Raw genomic sequence first — 24,771 nt, forward strand, 5'->3', positions numbered from 1 at the left:
TGCATCATGAGTGGGAGAAGTAAATGAGTCACAGTTCTCTTATGAGGAGCTTTGTTTCATTCAAGTCCCTCCTGCCAAGATGCTGACACTGAATTTGAGTCATCAGCAATAAACAAGTCGTACAGAAAATTGAATCTTTAGAGGGCAGAAAATCATGGGCAAAGGAAAGGCACTCACCGGCGAGCTTGGTGTTAGTCTGTGTTTGAGAGGAGTTATTGATTGCGTTATTCCCTGTGGTGAATTTTTCTGTAAGTGCCTTAAACTAATTCAAAGTCCCAGCCTGACTTTTCATTTCAAAACACACATGTGTAGCAAAAACCAGCAGCATCAGTCAGGCTTCGAGATCACTGAATATGAAATTGAGTTTTCACCGCGCTAAGCAAGGTGATTGTAGTCCCTGGTTTTATCATTGGCTTTGCACCTGTGCTGTGTCCTAAAGGACTGAGATCACTTAAGAAGTGCTGGCATCTTCCAGGAAAAAGGAAAAATTTGGTGTTAAGTTTTCTTCTGTTGGGTTTGGTTATGTTTTTTTCCCCCAGGTATAATGCAGTTATCTTTAGCTTGAATTAATTTACTTCCTATATCATGGTAGCAGTCCATCAGGACTGGACATGTTTGTGTTCAGGGCGTGATAATAGATCAGCTAATTTATATTTCAATTGAAAAGGAAACTTTTATACTATATTGACTCTAAGCATTTTACTGTCACAAAAGTAGCACAGCACCTTGCTTGTCTGTGGTACCAGCATTTCTAGCTGCTCAGCTTTTAAAGTGTAAATGCTTTAAAGGAGGGTGGTAATGTACAGATATTTTTCATGTGGAAGTATTTTCACATTTAATAACCTTCTCCTCAACAAAAAGCTAAAAAGTCAGTATTTTGCTGATTACTTAAAATGTGCCTTTTTACTATTTTCATTTTAAGGTGTGATTCCATGATCATTCTAGGACATGAAATACAAATGGATGGAGCTGACTCATGGAGGGGCCAGGAAAGGGGATAGGGTAATAGGAACGACTTCAACATTTACAGGCATTTCTTACTCCTCAAAATGTCTTGTGCAACATGGAGTATCCCAAGGGGCTCTCTCTCCTTCCTGGCTTGTGATGAGCATGTGCTGTGGTTGTATTGCTGTGACCTGCCTCCCCCTGCTTGTCCCCGTTGTCTTTGTAAAGAGGCAGAAATCCAACACTGTTGAAGGAAAGAGAAAAATACAGTAAATTTTCAAAGCAAATGGAGGGTATAATGCAAACAGTAGCAGTTGTGGTGAGCGTAGTCGAATGAACTCGCACCACAGAGCTGCTTTGCTAAATATAGCTACAAAATACTTGTTTGTGAGTGCTGATTGTAGGAGAGCATTGCCATCTGCAACTTGGCAAGTTGCAGAAACAGGGGCACAAATCACAAATAAAGAGAGATGGCAGTAGGATTACAGAGTGACAGAGCGCTGGTTACATACTCTGCTCTTCTGGGCAGCCTTCTTCCTTGGAGGGTTGGATGGGCTTCCGTTTGTCCTGTCCCTTCCCTTGCAGAAGGGGCATTTTTCCCTCCTGTGCCTGCAGAGTCTCAGGAAGAGCAGAAATAAGAAATGAACTTGGTCTTGTGGAAGGAGGCTTGTTGTACTGCCTGCCTGTTACAGAGCAGTCCTTGACAGTCAAGTTGAAATATAGATGGGGGAAATATCAGGGTGAAATCTGCTCATTGTTGGTGAGTTCAGGGTCCAGGGCTTGTGCTCTGCTCTCCCCGCTGACCCTCCGGCACAGTACCCTCCAGAGTGCACGTCTGTGGCCCTCCGAGGGTGGGAACCCATCAGATCCCTAGTGGAGGCGAGGCGGAGAAGAACGACGTGTCCAGAGGAAAAAAAAAAAACAAAACTGGAGAGCGCTGGTGCAGATGGAAGGCTGCGGTCCTTGGGTGCAGTGAAGTGAGTGTGCAGCTGGGGGGAGGGGAGTGAGGAGGAGGAGGGCCTGGGGACCAGCTGTGGGATGAAGCTGAGCAGTAGCGGAGCAGGGCAGAGTGCTTGGGAGCAGAGCCAGGGCCAGGGGCTGGGGCCAGAGCCAAGGAAGGAGCCAGGCGGGCAGAGCAGAGGGCTGCAGGGAGCTGCTGAATGGAGGTGCCACCTTTTGGCTGCCCAGCATTATGTCATGGTGCCTTGTCCCAGGGAGACCCATCCCCAAAGCTCCCTGCAGCCGCCTGCTCCTGCGTATCCCTGGTGCTGGAGTCTTTTCTTCACCTCAGTCCGTGGCCTGGCCTTTTCCCTTGAACCCACTGCCAGCCTTGTCCTCTGCTCACAGCGGCGTCTCTCCCGGACCTGGGCTGTGCAGCATCACCACCGGGCTCAGAGATACCACACAGAAGCAGGCAAAGGAGCCATCAGAGGAAAGCTAGAGAAGGATGCAACGAGGAGGTCTAAATTTGCAGGGGCTTTGAGCGTTTTGTTCATGTAATAAATGGAAAACCCAGCATGTACTGTCTGCTCAAAGGATGTTGTGGATGAGACCCTTTTCCCTCCTGTCTTTAGAGGTGGACTCTGAATGCATGCAGCGTCCCGAGAGTCTGCTGGCTTTTTAGGAGAAGAAGTGTTAATGAAAAACAGAATTGTAGCATAAATCCTCTGTTTTCATTGCAAGGAAGTGTAGTTCTTGTAATCCTGTTGATATTCTCCAAAATGCCAAGCCCAAATTCAATATTGTACTGTAGATGAACATGATCTAGCTGCACTGACAGCTGAAGAGGTTTTTTTTTTCCTCAGATGATACTTCTAAAATTATTGCATTAGTTTGCAAAGGAATGAAGGACATAGACCAAAGGTCTTAATATTGTGTTTAGAAAAGTGAGTGAATGGTAATTTATGATAAAGGCAGAGTTTAAGCTCAGTTAACTTTTGGTGAGCTGTGTTAATTGTATAGTAGGAGCTTACACAATGAGTTCAACAGAGCTTTGAAATGCAATAGTTTTGCGTATGGTATGTTGTACTAATATTTTAATGGTTAATCAGTTACTGTTGGTATCCTGAAGTCAATCTACCTGAAAAAATACAAATTGGTACAAATACCATTAATCCTGATCAATAAAACATAGTACTTTCCCAGACTACATGATGCAGTCGTCTTCCTTCCACCTCAGAATGGTAACAGTGATACTACAATGAAAATCTGGTGATTTTCTATTTTTCTTTTACATGGCTTTTTTTAGATTTGGTTACCAGGGCAATGATGGACATGATTATAGAAAGATTAGTGTTAATTCTAAATGAATTGGCTGCTTGCTCCTGGGAGTAGAAATAATTGGATATTAAATTGTCTCAAAGAATCATTTTTTTGGTGATTTTTTTGGTGGAGACAGTGGTCTGAGGAAGAAGTCACCATTGTTTCTTCTCAGAATAATTCCTTTATGTGGTGAACTTCAAAAAAGTAAGTTTGGATACCAACTTGAATGAAAACTTAGTATTGACAAGAGAGAACACTTGATATTTATCTTTCCCACTTCGGTGCCAAAGAAATTGCTTGTTCTCTGCATTTCTTCCCATTAAGGACAATATAGGTTTAGAAAGTAGTGGACAAATCTTATATTGCACGAATGGATTCAGGCTGCACGAACAATGTCTAGAATGTATAGCTTGAGACACCGATTGCCATGTGTATGTACTACCATGTGTGTGGAAGAGGAGCCGGTAGTTAAGCACCTGTTCTTAATAACAGTTTCTTATTTAAAATGGCATTACCAACTTGCGTGTACCACCATGGAGCTGTGGTTCTCCATAGGACATCTCTGTTCTCATTAAAGAGCAATAATAAAATAAGAAAACCAAATTTTTACTCGAATTGAGATACGTCTGGAATACCTAAGAATTTGGTATTGAGGAACACAGGAAATCAGTGGTAATTTCTTTAGCAAAACTTTTAAAGATCATTTTGTCCATATTTTACAATTTTCAAATAGAAGTAAACACATTTTTCATTAAAACATTTTAATGAAATGGTATCTATAGTTACTGTCTGGTTTGTGAGAAGGTGGTGATTACAATGGAGAGTTTCACTAGTTTGAACACATGCCAGAAGTATTTAAAATGGGAATAAATGTGCTGCAGGAGTCACTGGGTTTGAACTTTAAAGGTTTAGGTCTTCTTGCCAAGTCTGCCACTTCTTTCCTGGGTAAATATGGGACAGTTATCACTTGCAGTGCTTCACTCTCACTTCCATCATTTAAAAACACAGATATTTTAGTGGACTTCTTTTGTTGAGCAGTTTGAGATATGGTAGTGAAGAGGATAGGTGTTATTTTAAGCACTGTTTTCAACCAAGGGTGAGGGGTTGGCTCAGGACACTGGCAGAGAGGCTTGGAGAATTTTGCCTCCTTATTGCTTATTGGAACCATCCCCAAGAAAAGGTCTTTCATCGAGGAACATTGGAAGACATTTTAATGTAATTACTGATTTCAGACAAGCCCACAGGAAGCTCTATCTGTACGTTGGTGCTAATTTAGCATCCGTTTACCCAAGCGGCTGGGATTGAAATGAGGATGTCATTCTCTTGGCAAATGGTCTCTTTAGGTGAAGGTTGAACGCAGGGGTGGAATGCATTACTGTGTCTAGCAGGACATTACTGCCAAAGCTCCCCTTCTTTTTGTGGTTTCTGCCCTCCTAAGCCCTCAACGTTTTACAAACACAAGTCCAGCGTTGCAGCTGAGCGATAACAGCGTGATTGAGTCTCACAGTAGCAGATACGCTTATTGAAAGGGCAGGGAGTACAGTGTTACTTCAAAGATCTTATAATTGTCAACCCCATCTCTCTTTTTAGCATCCCAAGCAGCTTGTCTTGAATTTAATACATACTTTTATGTGTGTGCACACGTGTTCACGTATTTGGAAAGAAGAATCTGGATACTTGAATTATACTTGAAGAACTATTTGAACTATTAAAGGTAGCTCTAAAGCTCCAGAGCCAGGACTGTATCCCAGTTTTGGTGCTAAACCTCTCCTGAACTCTAATAAGACTGAAGTTATATGGTTTTTTTAACATATCTAATTATCCACCACTTTTTTTTAGGAAGCTTTTACAGAAAAGTATTTTTTAATCTTTACATTAAAAGAAACTTACCTGAGGAAATTGCAGACACAGTGAAGGGTAATGTATTATTGAACTTAAGAAATTCAGACATTTGTCTCCAAAATTTTTTTGGAGATCTAATTGCCAAGTCAGACAAAGAGTCTGTATGGTACTATTTTCTAGCAGATCTGTGATAGATTTGTTTTGGTTTGGTTTTGTTCCTCTCAGTACTGTTTAGAAATCAGCTAAAACATTTATATTGCAGAAATGATATAGCAGCAGTTTCAAGTCTTTTGTGCCTTACATGCTTTATTAGAAAAATCCCATTAATGATAGAAAATGCTAATCAGTGATGTGTTTTGCCAGCCACCACAGGCCCCCGCACTCTGTGTAATCCATTGTTTATTAACCTAATGAAGGTCATTGTAGCTTTTGAAAGCTTGTGTAACAGCATATCAAAATGGTTTTAAAACTCTGTGCCACTGGACTCCAGTGCTGGAATTAATCAAGGCTGGGTATTTACTTGTCAGAATGGCTCTGGCGTAGATGAGTTCTTTCTGGGAGGAATTATCATATTGTGCTTTTCATTTGTTCATTATAATTGTCAAGACAGACAAACAGTGCAGTGGTGGCTAAGCTGATGGTGCTGCCATTAAACAGCTAGATACTGTTTTTATCCACGTCTTATTGATTTTCATTTTCTTTTCTTGGCAGGTGACATCACACAGAAGGGATATGAAAAGAAGAGATCAAAATTAATTGGGGCCTACCTGCCACAGCCTCCCGGTACGTGTATCTATGCTTTCAATATATGAAGATGTCAAGTGTACTGATAGTTGCCACCATAAAAATCTGCATCTCTGAAGAAATATATGTGGCAGAAACAAAGCTATTTTATGCAGAAAAAGCTTATTCCATCCATTTTATGTGTATTTATATATATATATGTCTGCTTTGATGTGTGCGTACATTTTTTACATACGTTGCTGTGGGTTTGGCAGTCATGTCTGGATAATAAAGTCAGCCAAGGCTTGTTAGAGAGGCATTGTTTGTTAGAAGCAGTCCAAAAATACAGGTGAAAACATAATGTCCTAACTCATTAAGACCTCAGCCAAGTAAAGCTTTCTGAACAGAGGCATACACAAGAGTGGAAGAGAACTTCAGAGCTTGATACCTTCCAACATCTCTGGGTTTTCTGTCCAGGTCTGCCTTCTGAAGATGCTAGAGAGACCAGCAGCATCCCTAGAGTTCAGCTTGTCCCGTAACATGTGGGCAACCAATCCTTTATACGTACTTGGTCTCAGTGTTGAGGGATGGGTTGCATGCACTCGGCCAAAAGGTATAAAAATATCTTCAAACGGAGTTTAATAATGTATCGCTTCATTGAAATTTTTTCATAAATATTTATAAGAACTTTTCAGAGTTCTTTCACTCTTCTGAGGTACTGGATCGTGAAGTTGAATATGTATTTGCAGGTATTGGTGTTGGCCTCAGTTTTCCTCTGAGTCCCGTTTTTGTTGCAGGCCTGGGAACCAGTTTCCTCCTCCTTTTACAAAATCATGCTTTTAGGGTGGAGTTGATGGTTTTCTATTTAAACTGCTCATGTGTGGAGGCACTGCCTTGTTCTCTCTTCTGCAGGTGTACATATATTAGCTAGCTCCATAGCAGAATGGTATTTTTGTGCCTTTGGATTTCACTTGGTCTGCTCCGCTGGTGGGAACTCCACAAAAGAGATCAGTGTTACAGACACATCTGTTTTCTGAAGTGATCCAGCCTGATTTGAGGGTGTCTGTGACATTTCCTAACCATTGGGAGCCACTAGAGAATGAAACAAATCAAATCAATAGAATTAGAATACCAGAGGTGCCGTTATTAAATTTCTGGGTGTTTTTTGGTCTGACCAGACTATCAGACATACAATATCTTCACAGTATGTTCTCATGAGACCTACTTAGGTTTACTGAGTTATGGAGTGACTGTTGCCTCACAGTAATTCTCAACACAGCGGTGCAGTTGGTGCTGGTATTTGTTTATACTATCAGTTGTGCCTTTTTTTCCTTCACACAAGAAAATACAGCTTTTTCCCCAGAAAGCTCATAGTCTTCTGGTCAAGCTGTTTCCATGGCTGAAACTGCTGAGGATTCATCATGCATGTAATGATGAAAGGAAGAAGGTGAAGAACCCTCTGAGGTTTATCTTTCAAGGTCTCTGTAGTGATATTAAAGTTCTCCGGTGTAAAGAGAAGCAGAGGCATCTCTGTAACTCAGTCCGATAGTGGGGTCCATTCAGTAATTTGAAGAGGTCATGATTGAAGATGCAGCTGGTTTAGGTCTGTTTTAAAGATAGGACGAAGTGAACATTTTCTGCTCTGCCACTTCCCAGAAAATCCTGCACTAATAATGTGGGATATGGATGAGTGAAGGAAGATTATAATAGGATGAAGAGGAAAAGTACTGAAATATTGTCCACTGTTTTCTTGTACAAACATCAAGCTCAATCATGTAGCTGATGGCTAAATTAATTATTTTATTATAGTGGAAGACACTGCTTCTTCTGTATTGAAGTGTTTTCCTCCAGAAACTGATATTATTTGTGCTTGGGTCTTTGCTGTCTTTGTACTTTTTGTTTGTTTTGTTGTGTTACCTTTTGGACAGAACTTGAAACAGTTCAATTTGATATTCTCCTTCTAAGACTTTACTGATCTGAATGGCTTGAGGTCCCTGCTCATGGGGTTGGGGGAGGTGAATCCTTTCCAAGAACAAATAGGATAACAAAACAGATGCTGCCTTTTGTAAGCCTCTGTTGATATCTGAACAACCACATACATGACCAATTAGTCATTTGGACTTTTGTTGTAATTTGTTTTGCTGGGGAACTGCAAGAATTTATAAGCTCTGCTGGTCTTGGATCTTGCTGTTAAAAGGGAGTAGATGTTTTGGAGGTATTTTAAAACGGTACGGAAATGGACACTGTGCTTTTGCTGGGATTGGAGGCGTTGGGGAAGGGCAGGGATTTGCATTCTGTGATGGTGTTCAACAAACTAAAGGAAATCCAAAGGCAGTTCCCCTCTGTTGGGACATCCAGCCCTCGCTGCACCTTTGCTAACATTACTAACGCCCATGTTGGCAGAGTGGAACATTGACCCGCATTGGCTCCGTGAGTGTCCTGTGGTGTCTGTGTGTGCGTGTGCGTGTGTGCTCTACTGCATGGGGGCAGCAGCTCCATTCGTTGCTGTAACAAATGTAAAAAAACTAAACTTGAATTAATTAGTTTTTTTCAACTTGTTACAGCAGCGAATGGAGCTGCCGCGGTACGGTGTAGACTGCAACACAGTGAAGGAGCTGCCAGAAGAGTGCTCCGCACTGCCAACATTGGTGTCTGTGACATCCGGGAAGCGGCCGCTAGAGAGAGAGCAGCCAGCACAGCAGGAAACCGGCCTCTCTTTTATTTTCGGTTTGGTGAGCACAATGAATGTATCTTTTCCAGTCCATATCTGTCTGTAACCGTGCCTCATCTGGAAGCCTCTGGTAGACACCTACATCAATATGATAGACCAGGAGCTGCCAGGGACAAATCAGGACAACCCAAGGAGAACATCTGGAAGGCCGTTACCGAATTCTGTGTGCCCAGGAGTGCAGTGATGGGAGGGGAGAAGGAACGGTCCTTCTTACTGTCATTTGAATGTTAACATCTCTCTAGCTTCCATACGGTGGATGCGTCAGAGGAGGTTTCAAACAATAACTGGCAAAACAGAGGAAGGCATGTGTTTCTAATTCCCTTTTTGGCACTGCCTTTTTACAGGGCTCTGGAAAGATCCGAGCCTACCAGAATCTGGAGGAAGCTATAAAACTAAGCACCCCTAATTCCATGCTATTTTCAAGTAGAGATTCCTGCCTGAGCTCCATTCACATCCAAACCATTCTGAAGCAGGCTGACTTTTAGAAACAAGCATCAGGATGGTAGAGCAGGCTGGAGCAAGAACATTCCGCAGGGCCACGTGTCTGCAGTGTGGACTGGCAAGGTGTGAGCCCAGCCCTGCCTGCATAGCTGTGCCCCTCAGCAGATACCCGTCCTGCCTGCTGGGGGTGGCCAGAGGCTGGTGGCCAGCAGCCTGCTCCTACTCCCTGGGTTTGTAGCAAGGCTGCAGAGGATTCACAGCCCCTCAAGACCCCAGATTTTCTCTTGCCAGCCATGTTGACACATGGACGATATCACACTCTTGCCTGTGTGCTTATCCACGCTCCCACAAGGCAGTCCAGACATGGTATAAGAAATGGCTAGAGGGAAGATAAGATCTGCAGTTCTGTCAGGACAAGACATACCTGTAAAAAGATGTTCCCTTTGAGAAACCTTCCCCACTCATTTTCAAACCAATTTGATGTAATACTATGGGAGAGATCTGTATTGGATTCTGACTGTGGTGTTTGTATTTCTCCTCTTACACGGGACTGGCTCTAAGTCAGGTTCTCTCAATCTGACATGATTAACTTCCTCTGCCTAAGATTTTTGCAAAATGGGAATGATTAAATTGCAATTTCAGGTTTAACAGAATTAATGATATAAAATCACTTAAGTGCTAAATGTAGGCAGTAGAAGGGTTGGCTATATATGTATATAAACGTGCATACATACATGGTCATTTTGTTGTGCTCACTGGGATGCTGTCATTTTAGAAAGGGAGAGCTGTTACTTTTCAGTAATGGGGTTAATGAAAGGTGAAGCTGGGCAACGACGCGGCTGATACTCTGCCAGGTGATGTGAGTTCACTCGTAGGCTCCCTGTTTTGGACAGGACAATCCCAGAGAGTACAGCAAACGTGCAGCAAGTGTGACACACAGGGGACATGCTGGATCGGCTGCACATCTGCAGGTTGACTCTGCAGTGAATGCACAATAGGCCTGTCACATCCAGATGCTGCACAGACTGCACATATGCAAAGGACATTTGTACTGTTCCGTTCAGGCTGTTGAACATCCAGAAATCCGGAACGGATATGCTGTGTTTGGCAGTGTTAATGGGAGAAAGGATAAGGGGAGCCCCCTTTTTCTTTCTCATTAAATCCCCACCTGCTTTAACTTAGGGAGAAAAGGTACAGCTTTGTTTCCTCAGAATGCCTTCTCAGGATCTCAGTTTGTAGCTGGAGATGTTCTGTGTGCCGAGTAGGTTTTCTTTTCTCAGTTTACTCGTATGTCAGATATCTAAAAATAATAGTGATTCTGGACTTTATATCTGCACATGTATCCCACTCTCTCTTGTGCTGTGACCTTTCTCTTACTGCCTCTGTAGAGGAGCCATGACAGCCAAGAGCTGCAAGAATAACCACTTAAACGGGCTTTTATTTGCAAATATCTTTCTGAAGATTGTCTTGATTAGATCAGTCAGTTCTGGGTAAGATAACATGTGGACAGCTGCATGCACACTGTTAAGAGAAACCCTCCCTAGATGAAAAAATAACTAAATTACCTGCATCCCCCATAAGCTGTGTTTTTGCCCAGTTTGCTTCCAGACTTTTGCCAGGAAATGTGATTGAATAATCACAGAACAGAGACAATGTTGTTATCAATTAAGCTTTGCTTCTAACAGCTTAGACATGGGAGGTTCATTCTCTCTTAATCAAGTGCTGTGTCTACACTAGATTACTTTCTGTAATTTCCCATCATTGGTACCACCAGTGTAGCTCTATTTGTAGTGTAACCATGTAGACCAGTCACCAGTGCTTTATTTATTATGGCTAATAAACCTGTGAGACGCAGTGTTTAAAAGGCACCTGCTGCTGCTTTCACAGGCCTAGAGACAGATCACTGCATCTCCTGCTGCTGGAGCCCCGACAGCACAAGCACGGGGAGATTTCAGGCTATGCAGTGCAGAGAAGATAATACATTTGCACAGAAGATCCCTTTACCGTATGAAGAAGTAATTTTCTGTAGAATTGCAGGAGCCGATTTTCATAACCTCTGTTATTAACAAGACACATATATTTATATATATGTAATGTGTGCATACATTTGCATACTTTTCTGTGTGTATGCGTGCATACATTTGCTTTCAGCTGTTCCTGCTGCTAGCCCTTTGGGCAGTCAAAGTAAACCTGGTGATTACAATTTCATTTTCTCTTCCACAGACATCATTTGGATTGCAACATTATTTGGATTGCAAAGTTTGCAAGGAAATGTTTAAACAAAGCTTGATTCTGGAATTGAAAAAAACCCCTCATGTATTCACTTTATTAATAATACTGAGTATTCCTATCACATCTGGTTTCCTAATTCTTAAAGATCTTATCAAGGGATAACCACGATGGGGCATTTCAAAGCATATATGTGTTGTTGAGAACATGGGTCTCTGTGGAAGGCATATGCTTCGCACAACTCATGGACACATTTCTGAAGACAGTGTGACAGATGTTTCGCAGATGAGAAACTATGGCACATGGACGAATGCTTAGTAAGTCTTATTTTTAAAAAAAGAGTTTTGGTTTGAATTGGTGGATGCCTTGCAGAGCCTAGGTTCTGAAAGCATCTGAGAAACTACCCCTTGATGCCATCACTTAAAGTATGATGGTTACATCTTTGCTTTTGCCATGCTGACTGAGAGCCCAGTTTTATGCATTCTTTGTTTTATGATGGCACCTCTGTTTCCTATCCTGCTGTAAAACCTCAAAATATTAAATCTTGTTCAAACACAGCAAAAAATACCTTCCCTCAAAGACTTTACACCCTAACAGTAAGGCAAAAAAGCAGGTGTAAAGAAAGAAATGAGTACACAATGAAATCAGTTTGTAATGTAGGTAGTGGTTTCAGCACTCAGCGTGATTTTTTTTTTGGGAGAGGATATTTTTAACACACATTGGAGTCGGGGTGTTTTTCAAAGGATTTGAAGAATTTCTATGAAATATCTGTTGATGTTCATGGAGACCATCTGTGAAACATAAGGGCATAGGAGGAAACATGAAGATGTCATTCTAAAAATCTGGCAAAGGGGTGAGAAAAGATGGCTCAGTCAGAGGTGAGTGGTAGAGGGTAGAAAGGAAATATGCCTTGGAATAAAGCTTGCCTGTGATGGAGCAGAGGAGGTGAAGCCAGTGGAGGCATGTGAAGAACTGGGTCCTGCTGTCAAAATGAGAAACTGCTGGAATTCACAGTACTGCCCAAATTTCTCTGCAGTGTAAGTTGACCAACACATTGGTGAATGTGCTATGGGGGTAGGTAGCCTTTTCCTACATACTCTTTTAAAAGAATCTTCAAATGGTACACTGAAGCTGTGGGACTATCTAGATAAAAATGGAAATCAAACATTGCATGTGAACTGGAGCTGTAATGTGATCTCCGCCATCACTGAGATAATGGAGAGAAAAAAGAAGCCCAAGATAGCTAAAGCTTGTAAGGAAATGCTGGAAGGCAAGATCGAGATTGTAATCAGCAAAGAAGAAGATCGGTTTGAAGTATGTGCATTGTTTGAAATCAGACCCAAGTGCAGGAGGAAGTGTGAAAGCACACCTGTGAAGAAAAGGTGGTTAATTAAACATATCTAATCAGAAATTCCATTTTCCTCAGATTTGTCTGGCATAAAGTGGCTCTACTTTCCTGGATATCTTTGGGTAGGAGTATCACATTTTAAATCTCCTTTGGCTTATCCATTAAATTCATTACTTAGATACACATTTGATGGGAAGAGTGAAATGAAAGTTCCATGGGGATGGTGTGACATTTATCCTGTTTACAAAATACAGTATGTTATCACCTGACTTTGCTTTTAAAAGCTGAGCCACCAGCCATTGCATAGAAGCTCAGGAAATAACTTCGAAAGGAAGGTAAATACTGTTTCTTAAAAGTGCACTCAAACACTGTTTGCCTTCCTTCCCACTAGTCCTGGAGCTGCTGGATTTACCCTACAGCTCTCTCCTGGGGGCACACACTTCATAAGATAGTTTTAGAACAATAGATGTAACCAGTGTCTAAGAATGTCTTCTATTTCTCGTCAATTAGACGTTTCAGCTTTTAAGTATTTTTAGATTGAAAAATTTGACACAAACATAGGAATAAGAGACACATCAAAAGCAACTTGTCAGCTGTCATTAAGGGAACGATTGTCCTCTGTTGGAGAGGGCAATGCAGCTATTGCCAGTTATCAGCACAGAGCACTGCAATTTAGCTACAAGAAGAAGTAATAAAGGGGGAACAAAGAGGTGAAGGGAAAAAAAAAAAAAAAGAAAGAAAAAAAGGAGGTGGAGCCTGCTTCCAGCTGACAGTTTTGTGCTTTCCATGCACTTAAAAATACAACCATAGAGCTTGCTGTGGTATTGCTTAAATAGCTTTACGGAGGCTTTTACATTTTTAGCTAAATACAGTCAAGGCAGAATCCAGTTTGCCGATTGGGATTTGTAGATTCATGTATCTGCATTAAGTTGTCCGTCTGTGAACCTGGTAAGAGACACAGTTAATTCAGTTGATGAAACCCAGACAGCTTTTCAGCTTATTCCAAAGCAGATACCACCACTGACCACCTGCGTGGCTTTCAAGGCTTCACTGGGCTCATGGAGTTACCTGAAGATGGGTATCTAATACTGTTCAGGATTTACTATGGTACTGGAGACATCTGGACAGAGCGAGCGTATATAAAAGAGGTCTTAAAGGGGACATATGCCATTCTGCTCAAGCCAGGTATCCTAGCGCACAGCATCTCAAAAGACACTGGACACCTCTGTTTAGACTCCTGAGCCCTGGCCTAGGTCTCTGTTTTTCATAGCAGGAGCTTAGCTTAAGCACCTTCTTGTAGACACCTAAATATAGGTGTCTTGATCTGCAGGCTGAATCCCACATTAGCAGCATTAGATAAATGAACTAATGCTTGTATTAAGAACGTGGCTGTTTGCTCCAGTGCACCTGGTAGTGCTTGTGTAACGTGATGAGCATAAAGCACCTATTTCTCAGCCTTTTGTATAAAATAACTGTGTTCCAGGTGTATATATTTTGCTAAAATTCTTCATGACTTGTAGGAGTCAATCTTTAGCGCTAATTATGCTTACTTTTTAAAGTCCTGCTTTAGCTGCAAGACTGGGGTAGGCTGTGGCGTTACTAAGAATGATGCCGGTTTGACAGTGACTGTGATTGTGTCTGTGGACAGGGCACTGGCGTAACACTGTCCTTTCTTTTATGAAAGCCATTCATTTCATTGCTCTGCTGCCTCCTTAAATTTAGGAATTGATCGAAGTATGAATTCTCAAAGCCCATTATGCCACCACTTTCACTGATTCACAAATGCATCTGGGCGAAGCTGCACTTGAACAAGCATTAGCACTTAACTCATGGACCCCATGTGCTGGCTGTGAAAGCTATCAATTTTTTGGGTTTAGTTATGTTCAGAAGTAGAAGTGAAAAAAAAAAAAAAAAAAGGATGCTTGTTAAAAGGGATGCTTGTTACTGCACTATATTGCTAGAGCCTTCATGGAGGTGAACAATTCTGCTGTTAACACCACTTTGCTATTTATGGCACCACTTCACTGATTTCATGGTATTCATTAGTCTGTATGGCTTTTACTCCTACCTATCGCTTAGGAATGGCAGGGTGTAGGTTCTCGCTATTGTGTACTTTGTCTCACACCGTTGTCGGTGCTGTGCGAGGGAGCAGGTGCACGGGAAGCGAAGGCTTGAGTCCAGGCGGTGCCAGCTAATTCCTGCCTTGGCCCCTTCAGTGAGGAACTATCACCAGGTTTCTTACTGTCTCTCCGAAGCGGGGCGATGCCTTGTGTTTTCTCACTTTGACGGAACTTAGTGCAAAGAGAGCTCTCCCCACACATTGCTGATGGAGAGCTTTTCCTCTGTGTTTTAGTGCCGAACTGACTTCCTCGTGTAGATCAAGTGCTGTCAGCAGCCAAGTTCACATCTCCTGCTTCATACCTGGGTAGAGGTTTATTCGCTGTTTTCATATTTACGGGAAAGTGTGAAGTAAAGCCATCAAATGATCCCCAGGCCTCATAAAAGCAGAGTGTTTGATACTGTCCTTGAGTTTGCTATAGCCTTAAATGACTGCTAGTGCAGGGTGCTGGGGCTGTGTCTTTCCGAACTGTATGCAGGAACTCCGTGTTAGCTGTTGTGTCAGAACAGGCTTCCTTAAAAAGAACAAACACACAGATACAAAGTAGGAGGGAGGTAAACTAGTTGAAGTGTCTCAGTTTTAAGATTAGATGAGAGATTCCTGTTACCTGCAGTAAGAGCAAGTAGCAGCATAATCTCTGTAGTGAAGCAGAGGAGGGACGAGCCTTTTGCAGTGTTGGGGACCATCCTGGGCAGCAGCACTGCCTGGCCAGCTGGCTGTCCTGCTGTCCTCTGCAACGATGGGGTCAGTGTTTGAGGTTACCTTACAAGCACTGCCTTTTTTACATTTTGAAAAGGAGCTTTGTGCGGTGCCCCCGCAGCTGCAGAAGAGACTGAGACACCTGAGGTGTCTCCTAGCCACATGGCCAGCAGAAGGACACCACAGACTGGAATGCATGTTGCCCAACGGCTTTCAGGTCTACCTGAAAGGTCTCCCACCGCAGCTGTGCACCTCTGAAACTGATGATTTTCCTCACAATTCCATTTCCCGTTAGTATTTCTAAAGCCTATTGCATGTGGTTTTGTTGTTGGAAAGATGCTTTTAATCCCCTTTTCCTGTATCGTCATGATGTTGTACTTCAGCAGCAGCACCTCAATTATTTTTGTTTGCTCTCCACACGCCGTTGCTCTGCACAAGTCATTTGCCATGGGAAGTTGTGACACTGCTTTCTTCACAAAACCTCTGTCACACGGCAGCAATTTTAGGTGCATGATTTTGGGGTGGTGTTTTTTTTTAGGATTTTTGAAAATGCATGTCATTTCCAGAAAGTATTTACTTCCTGACAATATGGATAGGGACTGAGATGAATTAGCATCTCGTACAGACCGAAACGTTCTTTGAAAATTTTTGGTCAAAATTAATTTTATTTTTAACTTTGCATTGCTGGTTCTCAGAGTGACCCAATAAAGAAAGAAAAACTCTAAATATACAAATGAGGAGAACGTATTTCTTCTGATGATATCAATGATTCAGCAGTTAGGTTCTCCTGCCTTAAAGAATATAAAGGCTTGAGGGCAAGTGAAATTACACAGTACTATAGTGTGGAGACAGAGCAGTTAAATGAAGACATTTTATTTGATTTAAGAGTATGAATTATTAATCACAGTCTGAGTAGAAGAAAATTTATGGATTCAGTCTTTTATGCACCAATGAGATTTTACTCCAAGTATGTTTTTTAGCCGACTAGCCACTTCTCCACAAAATCAAAGCAGAGTGGACATAGCTGATAGTCCAGAGATTTAAGAGAGAAGCTCTATTGTGAGTTCAGTTTGTTTTCACAAAGAAGTAAGTGTACAATGCTAATTATTTTTTAAAGTTGCTTTTGAAAGAGTCCATTGAAACGTAATTGAGAGGTAGCATTTTTGTTTGGTCTGTATTCTACATGGAAATTCTTGTTTCCACGAATGTATAGTCTTATGCCTCTCCAATAAGCAGGCATTGAATAGTTCAGAAATAGTAGTGGAGAGTTTTTACATTGTGTCTTAATAAAAAGATATGAACATGTTTCCAACCTCTGTTTTGTTGAATCCAATTTCAATTTATTAGTCATCCATTTGAATACTTAATTATTAATCATTTAATTAAGTCATTTTAACAGTGTCATTTAAGGAGCCTTCAAGAAAATACCTATTTTTTTAAAACAGGAAATTCACTATGAGAAAGGGATGCATACAAGGTTTGACTCCTAAATACTGGATGTTTAGACCCAGCATTCTGAGATGCTGCAGGTATATATATATTATAAGGCTGAGTTACTTTAGTTGTTTTGCTGGAACAGATTACTGTTTTCAGCCTGGTTTGGTGCAGTTATTGTTTAATTTCTGGCCCTTGGTAGCTGAAAATTTCTATAGATATTAAGGTAGTTCCCACAGGGTGTCTAGTTTCCATAAGTTAGTATTGTGTTGTCACCAGCTGATACCACCCAACCGCGTAAGGATTTAGATAATATGCGTGGGCTAAGTCTTTTTAGGAACTGTTTTTAACCAATTTGCAGGAAAGCTTCAAGAGCCATTGCAATGGTGTCTGCCATTATTAGCACATTAAAATATTTCCAGAATACTCCTTTATGAAAGGTCACCAGTCTAGGACAAAAAAATCCATCACCAAGCTTACTGTCTGTATCCTGTTCTTATGTAGTCCATGATCCTGGAAAACGAATGTCTTAGAGAGAACTAGGAAAATAACCACACCAGAAAAGCTGACCAGAGGCACGTACCATGTAACTATGGACATGACATGGTTTAGCCACTGAATGTTAATTTTCTACTTCTAATGTAGGCTGAGCTCCTCCTCACTAATAAGCTTCTGGAATTCAATCAGAATGAGCTGGTTTGTTTGTTGTTTTTTTTGATTAATGCAGGGGTGGACCAGGCATTACCACAAGAACGTCGAACTCCTGTTACTCCGTCCTCTTCCTCTCGATATCACCGTCGCAGGTCCTCAGGGTCACGGGATGAGCGCTATAGATCGGGTAAGTAAAACTGAAGGCCACGGAACTGGAATGAAAATTTGAAATGGTTAGTTCTGTTCATTGCTTTTTTAAAAAGAATGTTGTTGTATACTCAATGTAGTAGCTACACATGGGAAATATTCATTGTACAAATACAGAGACACTGTCCAAGCATGCAAGGGTGGAGTTACAAAGCCGAGGTACATCTGGAATTGAATCTGGCAACAAATGTGAAGGGCAGCAAGAAGGGCTTCTGCAGGCACAGCAGCTGCAAAAGGAAGACTAGGGGAAATGTGGGCCCACTGCTGAATGGGGCAGGGGACCTGGTGACAAGATACTTAATGTCTTCTTTCCTTTTGTCTTTAGTGGTGAGATCTGTGTTAGGGACTGAAGGCCCCTGAGACCAGTGGGAAAGTCTTGAGCTATGAAAACCTACCCTTCATGAGGGAGGATCAGGACAGGGAACATTTGAACAAACTGAACATGTAGAGGTCGATGGGACATGATGGAATACAGCATTGGCCACCATCATTGTCTGGCCACTCTCAATTCTTTGAAAGGCTGTGGCAATCAGGGGAGATTTCTGAGGACTGGAAGAGAGCAAGATTCATTCCTGTCTTCAAGAATGGCAAAGTAGGATGTGGGAGACTACAGGCCAGTCAGTCTCACCTCAGTCTCTGAGAAAGTAGTAGAGCAAATAATCCTTTTTTTTTTTTCCCATTAAATTTTCATGTATTTTTTAAATACATGAAGGACAAAGAGGTGATTGGGAGTAGTCAGCATAGATTTATGAAGTCCCCTTTTTAGGTTGGTCAATCCATGCTTGATCAACTTAATAGCTTTCTATAATGAGATGACTACCTTGAAGGTTGAGGGAAGAGCAGTGGATGTTGTATGCCTTGACTTTAGTAAGGCTTTTGACAGCATCTCTCATAACATCCTCATTGACAAACTGGTGAAATACTTTTTAGATAAGTGGATAGTGAGGTGGACTGAAAATTGGCTGAAGTGTTGAGCTCAGAGTTAGGATCAGCCATACAAAGTCCAGCTGGGTAACAGTCTCCAGTGGTGTACTCTAGGGGTAAATACTGACCTAACAGCTTCGTCAGTGACCTTGCTGGTGAGAAAAAGTGCACCCTCCACACATCTGCAGATGATACCAAACTGGGAGAAGTGGTTGCCACTCAGAGGTATCTGGACAGGCTGGAAGAGTGGGCAAACAAGAACCTAGTGAAGTTTGACAAAGGGAAATGCAAAGGCCTGCGCCTGGGGAAGCATAACCGCCTCCGCTCGGACAGGCAGCGGGCCCACCGGCTGGAAAAAGTCCTGGTGGTCATGTTTGTAATGTGAGCTAGCAAGGTGCTCTTATGGCAAGGAAGGCCACAGCCCCCTGTGCTGCACTAGGAGGAATGCTGACAGCGGGTCGAGGGAGGTGATCCTTCCTCTCTGCTCAGCACTGTGATGCACACCTGGAGTGCTGGGTCCAGTGCTGGGCTCTCCAGTACAAGAGAGAAATGGACGTACTGGAGTGAGTCCAACAAAAGACCACAAAGATGAAGGACTGGAGCCTCTGATACGTGAGGAGAGGCTGCAAGAGCTGGGGTTGTGCAGCCTGAAGAGAAGGCTTAGGGGGGTCTCATCAAAGTGTGTAAGTGCCTGATGGGGGGAAGTAAAGAAGATGGAGCCAGACTCTTCTCAGCAGTGCTCAGTGACATGGCAAGAGACAGTAGGCACAAACTGAAGTATGGAAAATTCCATTTAAGCATAAGAAAAAACTCTTTTCACCCTTAAGAGCAGTTAAGCACTGGCGCAGGTTGTCCAGAGAGGTTGTGGTGTAACCGGGCTTGGAGATATTCAAAACCCCACTGGACATGGCCCCAAGCAATCTGCTGTAGGTGACCCTGCTTTGAGCAGGGAGTTGGACTGGATGATTTCTAGAGGTTCCTGCTGACCTCCACCAATCTCTGGTTCCGTGGCACAGATGGATTTTATTGTACCAATTCTAGTTTGGTGAATATCATAAGAAAAATATTTAAAGTATAGCAAGTTTGGAACATCATTATACCCTAAATAGAAGCACTGATTAAGGGAAGATAAAATTAATTTCTGAGCTGAACAAAAGGGTAAAATCTCATTTCCAAATGAATGGGATCCAAGTTTCTTCATGATGCTTCCAGATATAACACAAAGTTAAGTGATTTGTTTATAACTGAAGGAAAAGTGAGCTCTGAAACATCTTTGCTCTCAACTTTGAAGGCACAAACTGCATGTACTACACCTTAACTGGATGAAGGATAGGTGTGCCCAGCTGTTGTTCCAACTGCTAGGAGGACAGCTGCAGTACAAACGCTCTTAGATGACAGCCAGAAGCCATGAGCTGCTTTATCTGCTGCTGCCTCTTTTGCAGCTGCAGAATAAGGGAGCGGTAGACAGCAGAACCCATCAGCCGTTGTGGCAGGGAGACCCTTGCAAGCTGAGTCAGGAGCCAGGGACTGATGGGTGTGGAGGGTGCTGAGGAGCCAGCTGTGGAAGTTCTGGGTGTATTTGAGTGATGCATCTTGCTGGACGCAGTCAGACTCATTGTGCTGACACAACTGGAAAATGACAGAGAACTCCTTATTAAACTTTTTGTAACATACCTCTGGTTCATTTCATTAGTCAAAGAGCTTGCCAGTCCTATTTAAAGGGAAATGAAATTATAAGTGTTGGCAGGAAAAGTTCACGTATGTCCAGAGCATTCTGATAAATTTGAAAAACTCCCCTCTCCCCTCAGAAACCTTGGGTTCACACCGTAGACGCTGCCAGTTTTTCACTGAATAATGGTTGTGGGATCTGCATAATAATTCACTGATATATAAGCTCCTAGAAGCTTCTCCCACATTACACAAAAATTTGTCTGATTTCTAACCAGTCTTTTTAAACAGGTAAAAATACTATTCCTGAAATTGTCTAGTTTGTGGGTGTGCAACCCATGGTCCTGAAAGCTCCAAGCTGTGACTCTCCAGAGCAGTTCTGCTAAAAACATGGGTATTTGGCCGTGTGCTGAAAGTCATCTGCTTGAGCTGTGCTTGCCATTTGTAAACTAAGATGCTGAGTCAGTCAGGCGACAGGCAAAAGGAGACATCGTGCACATCTTCCCTGTGTGCCTCTCCTGATACCCCAGGAGTGCTCTCAGTTGGTGTCGCTGCCTCTTGGTTTCAGTCACCGCCTGCTGCCTTAAAAGAAAGGTGTTTGTTCAGAGAAATGGTACATAAGGTCCTGCCTTAGGAATGGGGCAAAGTGTTGTAATGATATGTAAAAATACTAAAGACACAAACTTTGTCGCTGAGAGGAAAAGTAAGGAATTGAGTGCAAAGGGTTGCTTGTTCCTAGTGCAGGAGTCTCAGGAGAGTCAGGTCTATAAATTCAGATCTCTCTGCTGCTCTGAAAATGTCCTTGGTGTTAAAACTGGAGAGCTTCACAGTATTTTGGGGGCTTATGGCAGGGCTTTGAATTCCTGATTCCTGATTGCTGTATTGCCTGACTCCTCACCAAGTCACCATGCTCTCCAGCAAATTGGTTTGAACAGCTACTGCATGTTCACTCACTCAAAAGAAACCAGTGTGTAGAAAATTCAGTGAAGGTAAAAGTAAACTTCCATTTCAATTTTGAGAAGTTATCAGATCATCTCTTCAAATGTAGTTGCAGAGGAGCTTTGCTAAGATACAGTGCAATGTTCCTATCCTGAATTATATTCTCCCCTTCTATACGTTGCCCCTGTGAGATCAGAAGTCTATTTCTTTCTTGGTCTCCTGGCTCATACTCTATTACTGCAGGTTACAAACTTGCAAGTCAGATTGCTTTTTGGTTATCTCGTCTTCAGGTTCAGGTTTGCCTCAGGTAGAAGCCTTTGTTTTGCTTGTTGTTTTGCTGTGCTTAATACCTCAGCCTCTCTGCTCTGATCACATTGTGATTATTAGATCCTAGCTGTTACCCGCTTTCAGTGCTTGTTATCATATTTGGCACATCTTCTTGGAAAAGGCCCAAAACAAGATGAATGCACAGTCTTTAACCAGTAAGTAATTCACTTCTAGGAAAATACTTCCCTCCCTTAGTTTTTTTGCAAAATTTATTTCAATTAACATCTGTAAGCAAATCCTCTATTCCAGTTCTGATCAAAGTCCTTTTCTGTCTCTTCTTGGTAAGGTTTTCCTAATTGGAAGCCTAACATCCTGAAAGTCATCCAGCTCTCCTTCCATGCCTTTGTTTTTTACATAAATTTAGGTGTCAGCGAAGATTGTTTAATGAACTCTCTTTGGAGACTCAAAATCGTTGCTGCCACTAATATCACCTTCAACTTATGTTCTTATATTATGGAAAATGTCAGAATGTGACATTTTAAATCCCTACCTATTTTCTCACTTCAGTCTTTTTTATTATTATTATTTCATTAATGTTGTAGCAGAATTTTTCAGCACTATAATTTTCAAAACCTGGTTTCTATGATTTTTATATTCTAAATAAAATTGACTCTGAGTTTATGGAAGTTATTTTTTTTCTTAAATGTTCCTGATACGTTTTGTGTTAAGGTAATTTGATTTTAGAATTCAGCCTACATTAGGAATTTAGCCTAACTCTTTAAAAAAAGAGTTTAAAAAAATTTCCTGGCTGCTTCTTTTTATACAGGAAGGGATCCTGAAATCACTATATTTATTTCAAAATGTCAGCTGCTTTGATCATTTGTTGGGTGTCTAAAGAAACAGATAGTGCTATAAGTGTAGTAACTGAACCAGTACAGGGTTAAGCTATACGATTTTATACAGATGTGGCAGCTAGTTTAGCTGATACTAATTCAAAGCATTTTTTATTTGTTTACTACTGAATATAAAAATCCTCTCGGCATTTACTCACTTAGTATTTGGAAAGGTTTGCCAAATGTAGATCGTGGCGATGTTTTTCTCTGAGCAGCTGCCGTTCCTGTGCCGGTGCCTGTACTAAAACATTATCTGGGGGCTCAAGATGACACCGAAGCCAAATGTTGCTGTCCGCTGAATCAGTAACTTTTGCCAAGAGGCTTTTCTGGCCAGTGGCTTTCCAGGCAAGAAAACCCAGTCAAAGGAGAACTGGCTTGCACTTCTGCTTCTGCGTGCAGAATAGATGTCAGCATCTGGCTTGACCTGGCTCCAGCGGTGTGACTGCAAAATCAAGCACAGACTTAAGTACCAAGTTAATAGTGGTCATGTAGATGTAGCTGCAGTTGGACATACAGCTTTGTTTCCTTTGTGCAGTTTAGAACCTAGGTTTCTCAGGTTTTGGAAGCTGCAAATCCATGGATTTGGTATGGTGTCTTGAGATAAGGAGACAGGAGTTATGTGGTGGAGTAAAGAGGTCGGTAACCTGAATGGCTTAGCTTTCACAGTCTTATCATGCTGTCTAAATGAACTCACCCAGTCAAATCCTAAGATTTTCAGAGGATGTTGACCCTGATGTCTTCATGCAGTCACTAGGGACCTGTTGGCTCGCTGGTTGGCACTGGCTACATCCTGCTCCTGCTAACATTGAAATCCCTCATAGGAAAACCTGGAGCTTCTGCCGCCGTTATTTAAAATACCGTCATGTAGGCGGTCTTGCTTTTGGAGGAATGATCTTACTGATTTGGTGCTTAAAATACTGATCTGTAACCTCTCCACCGCAAAGCCCTGAGCTATCACTGCTGGGGGAGCTTGGCCCCTCACTGTGGCTGGCGTGCGGGGGCCTGAGGCATTGCTGGGCTCGGCTGCGGCAGAGGGGCTGCAGCGCAGAGACGGTGGCAGTTCTAAGGAAACACCCCATGGGTGAACTGGGCAGATCCTCCTGATCAGAAGTTGTTTTGTTGGTCACGGTAAATCTCCCCCAGATCTGTGTTTCTCAGCTGTTCATGGCCTGCGGGGTTCAGAGAGCAGCTCTCCTTTCAGAGCCCTTCAGCACCCATTTTCACTCTCCAGAGAACAAGTATGTTATCCTCCTCAGCTGGGTGTTCAACACATGGAAACATGAAATGTCAGGTCCTTAGCCACTTCATTTTTCTGAAGGGGCGCCACTGTGGCCTTTAGATTACACCAAAACAAAAAGCTTAGGTTTTCCATCCCCGTGCTGGAAACCAGAGCACCTTCTCACATGCCAGGCCCCAGCTTTTACTGTTTCCATGCCTGTCTATAAAAAATAACAAGGGTTATGTAAATGCACAAAAAGTATGCACCAGCAAAAATGAAAAAAATCAACATTAAATCATAGGGTGTAATATGTTCAAATGGACATGCATGTGTTAGGAATGAGATAACGACTCTTGGCTCTATGGTTTCTGCCATAGAATTCTCCTCTGATGAGATGAGGATATGACAGATGGGTTGGGCCAAGTTTATTGAATCCCTTGTTTCTCTAAGAGGTCTTGAAGATGACCAGTGCTCTGCACTGCCTGGAGCAAGTGTAAGGCTTAAGAAAAATGAGACCGGTGAGCTCTAAAAGCAAGTTTTCCAGATGTCAGAAATGGTGTGGGAAGTAGTAGTGTAAGTGAAATTGCACTGCCTCTGTGGCTAAGGGTTCACAGAGTCCTAGAGGAAAGCCCAGCAAATGAGAGCACATGTGTTACATGAACTATGTGGACAGATTTTAAAAGGCATAGCAGTAGATGAGCATAGAGCTGGGAGCTGAGAAATGGTGTGTTTTTAGAAATACCGTAGGTGAAATCAGCATCTCCCAGCTGGTAGTATAGAGAAAGGGTACTGCTGGAAAGGTGGCTGTGGTACCTGGACTCTCGGCGGGGAGCACCTCACTTCTACTCACGCTTGCTGATTTTTTTTCACATGTAACTTCTGAAGATGAGAACGAAAAAATCAGTCTAGTACACCATTCTTGGGGGGCTGCCAACCCCTGCCCCAGAGATCCCACCGCTGCAGAGAGCAGCTTATTTTCCAAGCACACTCAGCACTTCTTTTAGAAGACATCTTCATACAGGAGAGTTTTGGAGATACTGCCAAAACAAACGCATCCTAACTACAACTCTCCCAGCTCAAATTCCTGAGCCACCTTTCCCACACTGTGGTTCGATAGGGAAAAGACTGAACAGCTTATACTGAGCGTGAAGTCATTAAATGTCAAAACAAATGATCCCAGGCTAGGTTTGAGGGACATGTGAAATAAGGGAGCTAGCAATGAAAAAACAT

General features: G+C 42.3%; 1 protein-coding gene across 4 annotated transcripts in view; it reads left to right on the top strand.

Moving 5' to 3' along the window:
• The window catches only part of DIP2C (disco interacting protein 2 homolog C), a 325,231-nt gene that overhangs the window by 171,159 nt on the left and 129,301 nt on the right, over window positions 1–24,771 (top strand). For 2 of the 4 annotated variants that reach the window (XM_056336759.1, XM_056336760.1), the window contains exons 2-4: window positions 5,761–5,832; window positions 8,337–8,504; window positions 17,501–17,611. In XM_056336759.1, the coding sequence (XP_056192734.1) occupies window positions 5,761–5,832; window positions 8,337–8,504; window positions 17,501–17,611 (351 nt within the window). The remainder of the gene's footprint in view (window positions 1–5,760; window positions 5,833–8,336; window positions 8,505–17,500; window positions 17,612–24,771) is intronic. The other 2 variants (XM_056336762.1, XM_056336763.1) reach the window with 1 other exon arrangement.

Source organism: Falco biarmicus, chromosome 4 (assembly GCF_023638135.1).
Source record: "Falco biarmicus isolate bFalBia1 chromosome 4, bFalBia1.pri, whole genome shotgun sequence".
Taxonomy (NCBI): domain Eukaryota; kingdom Metazoa; phylum Chordata; class Aves; order Falconiformes; family Falconidae; genus Falco; species Falco biarmicus.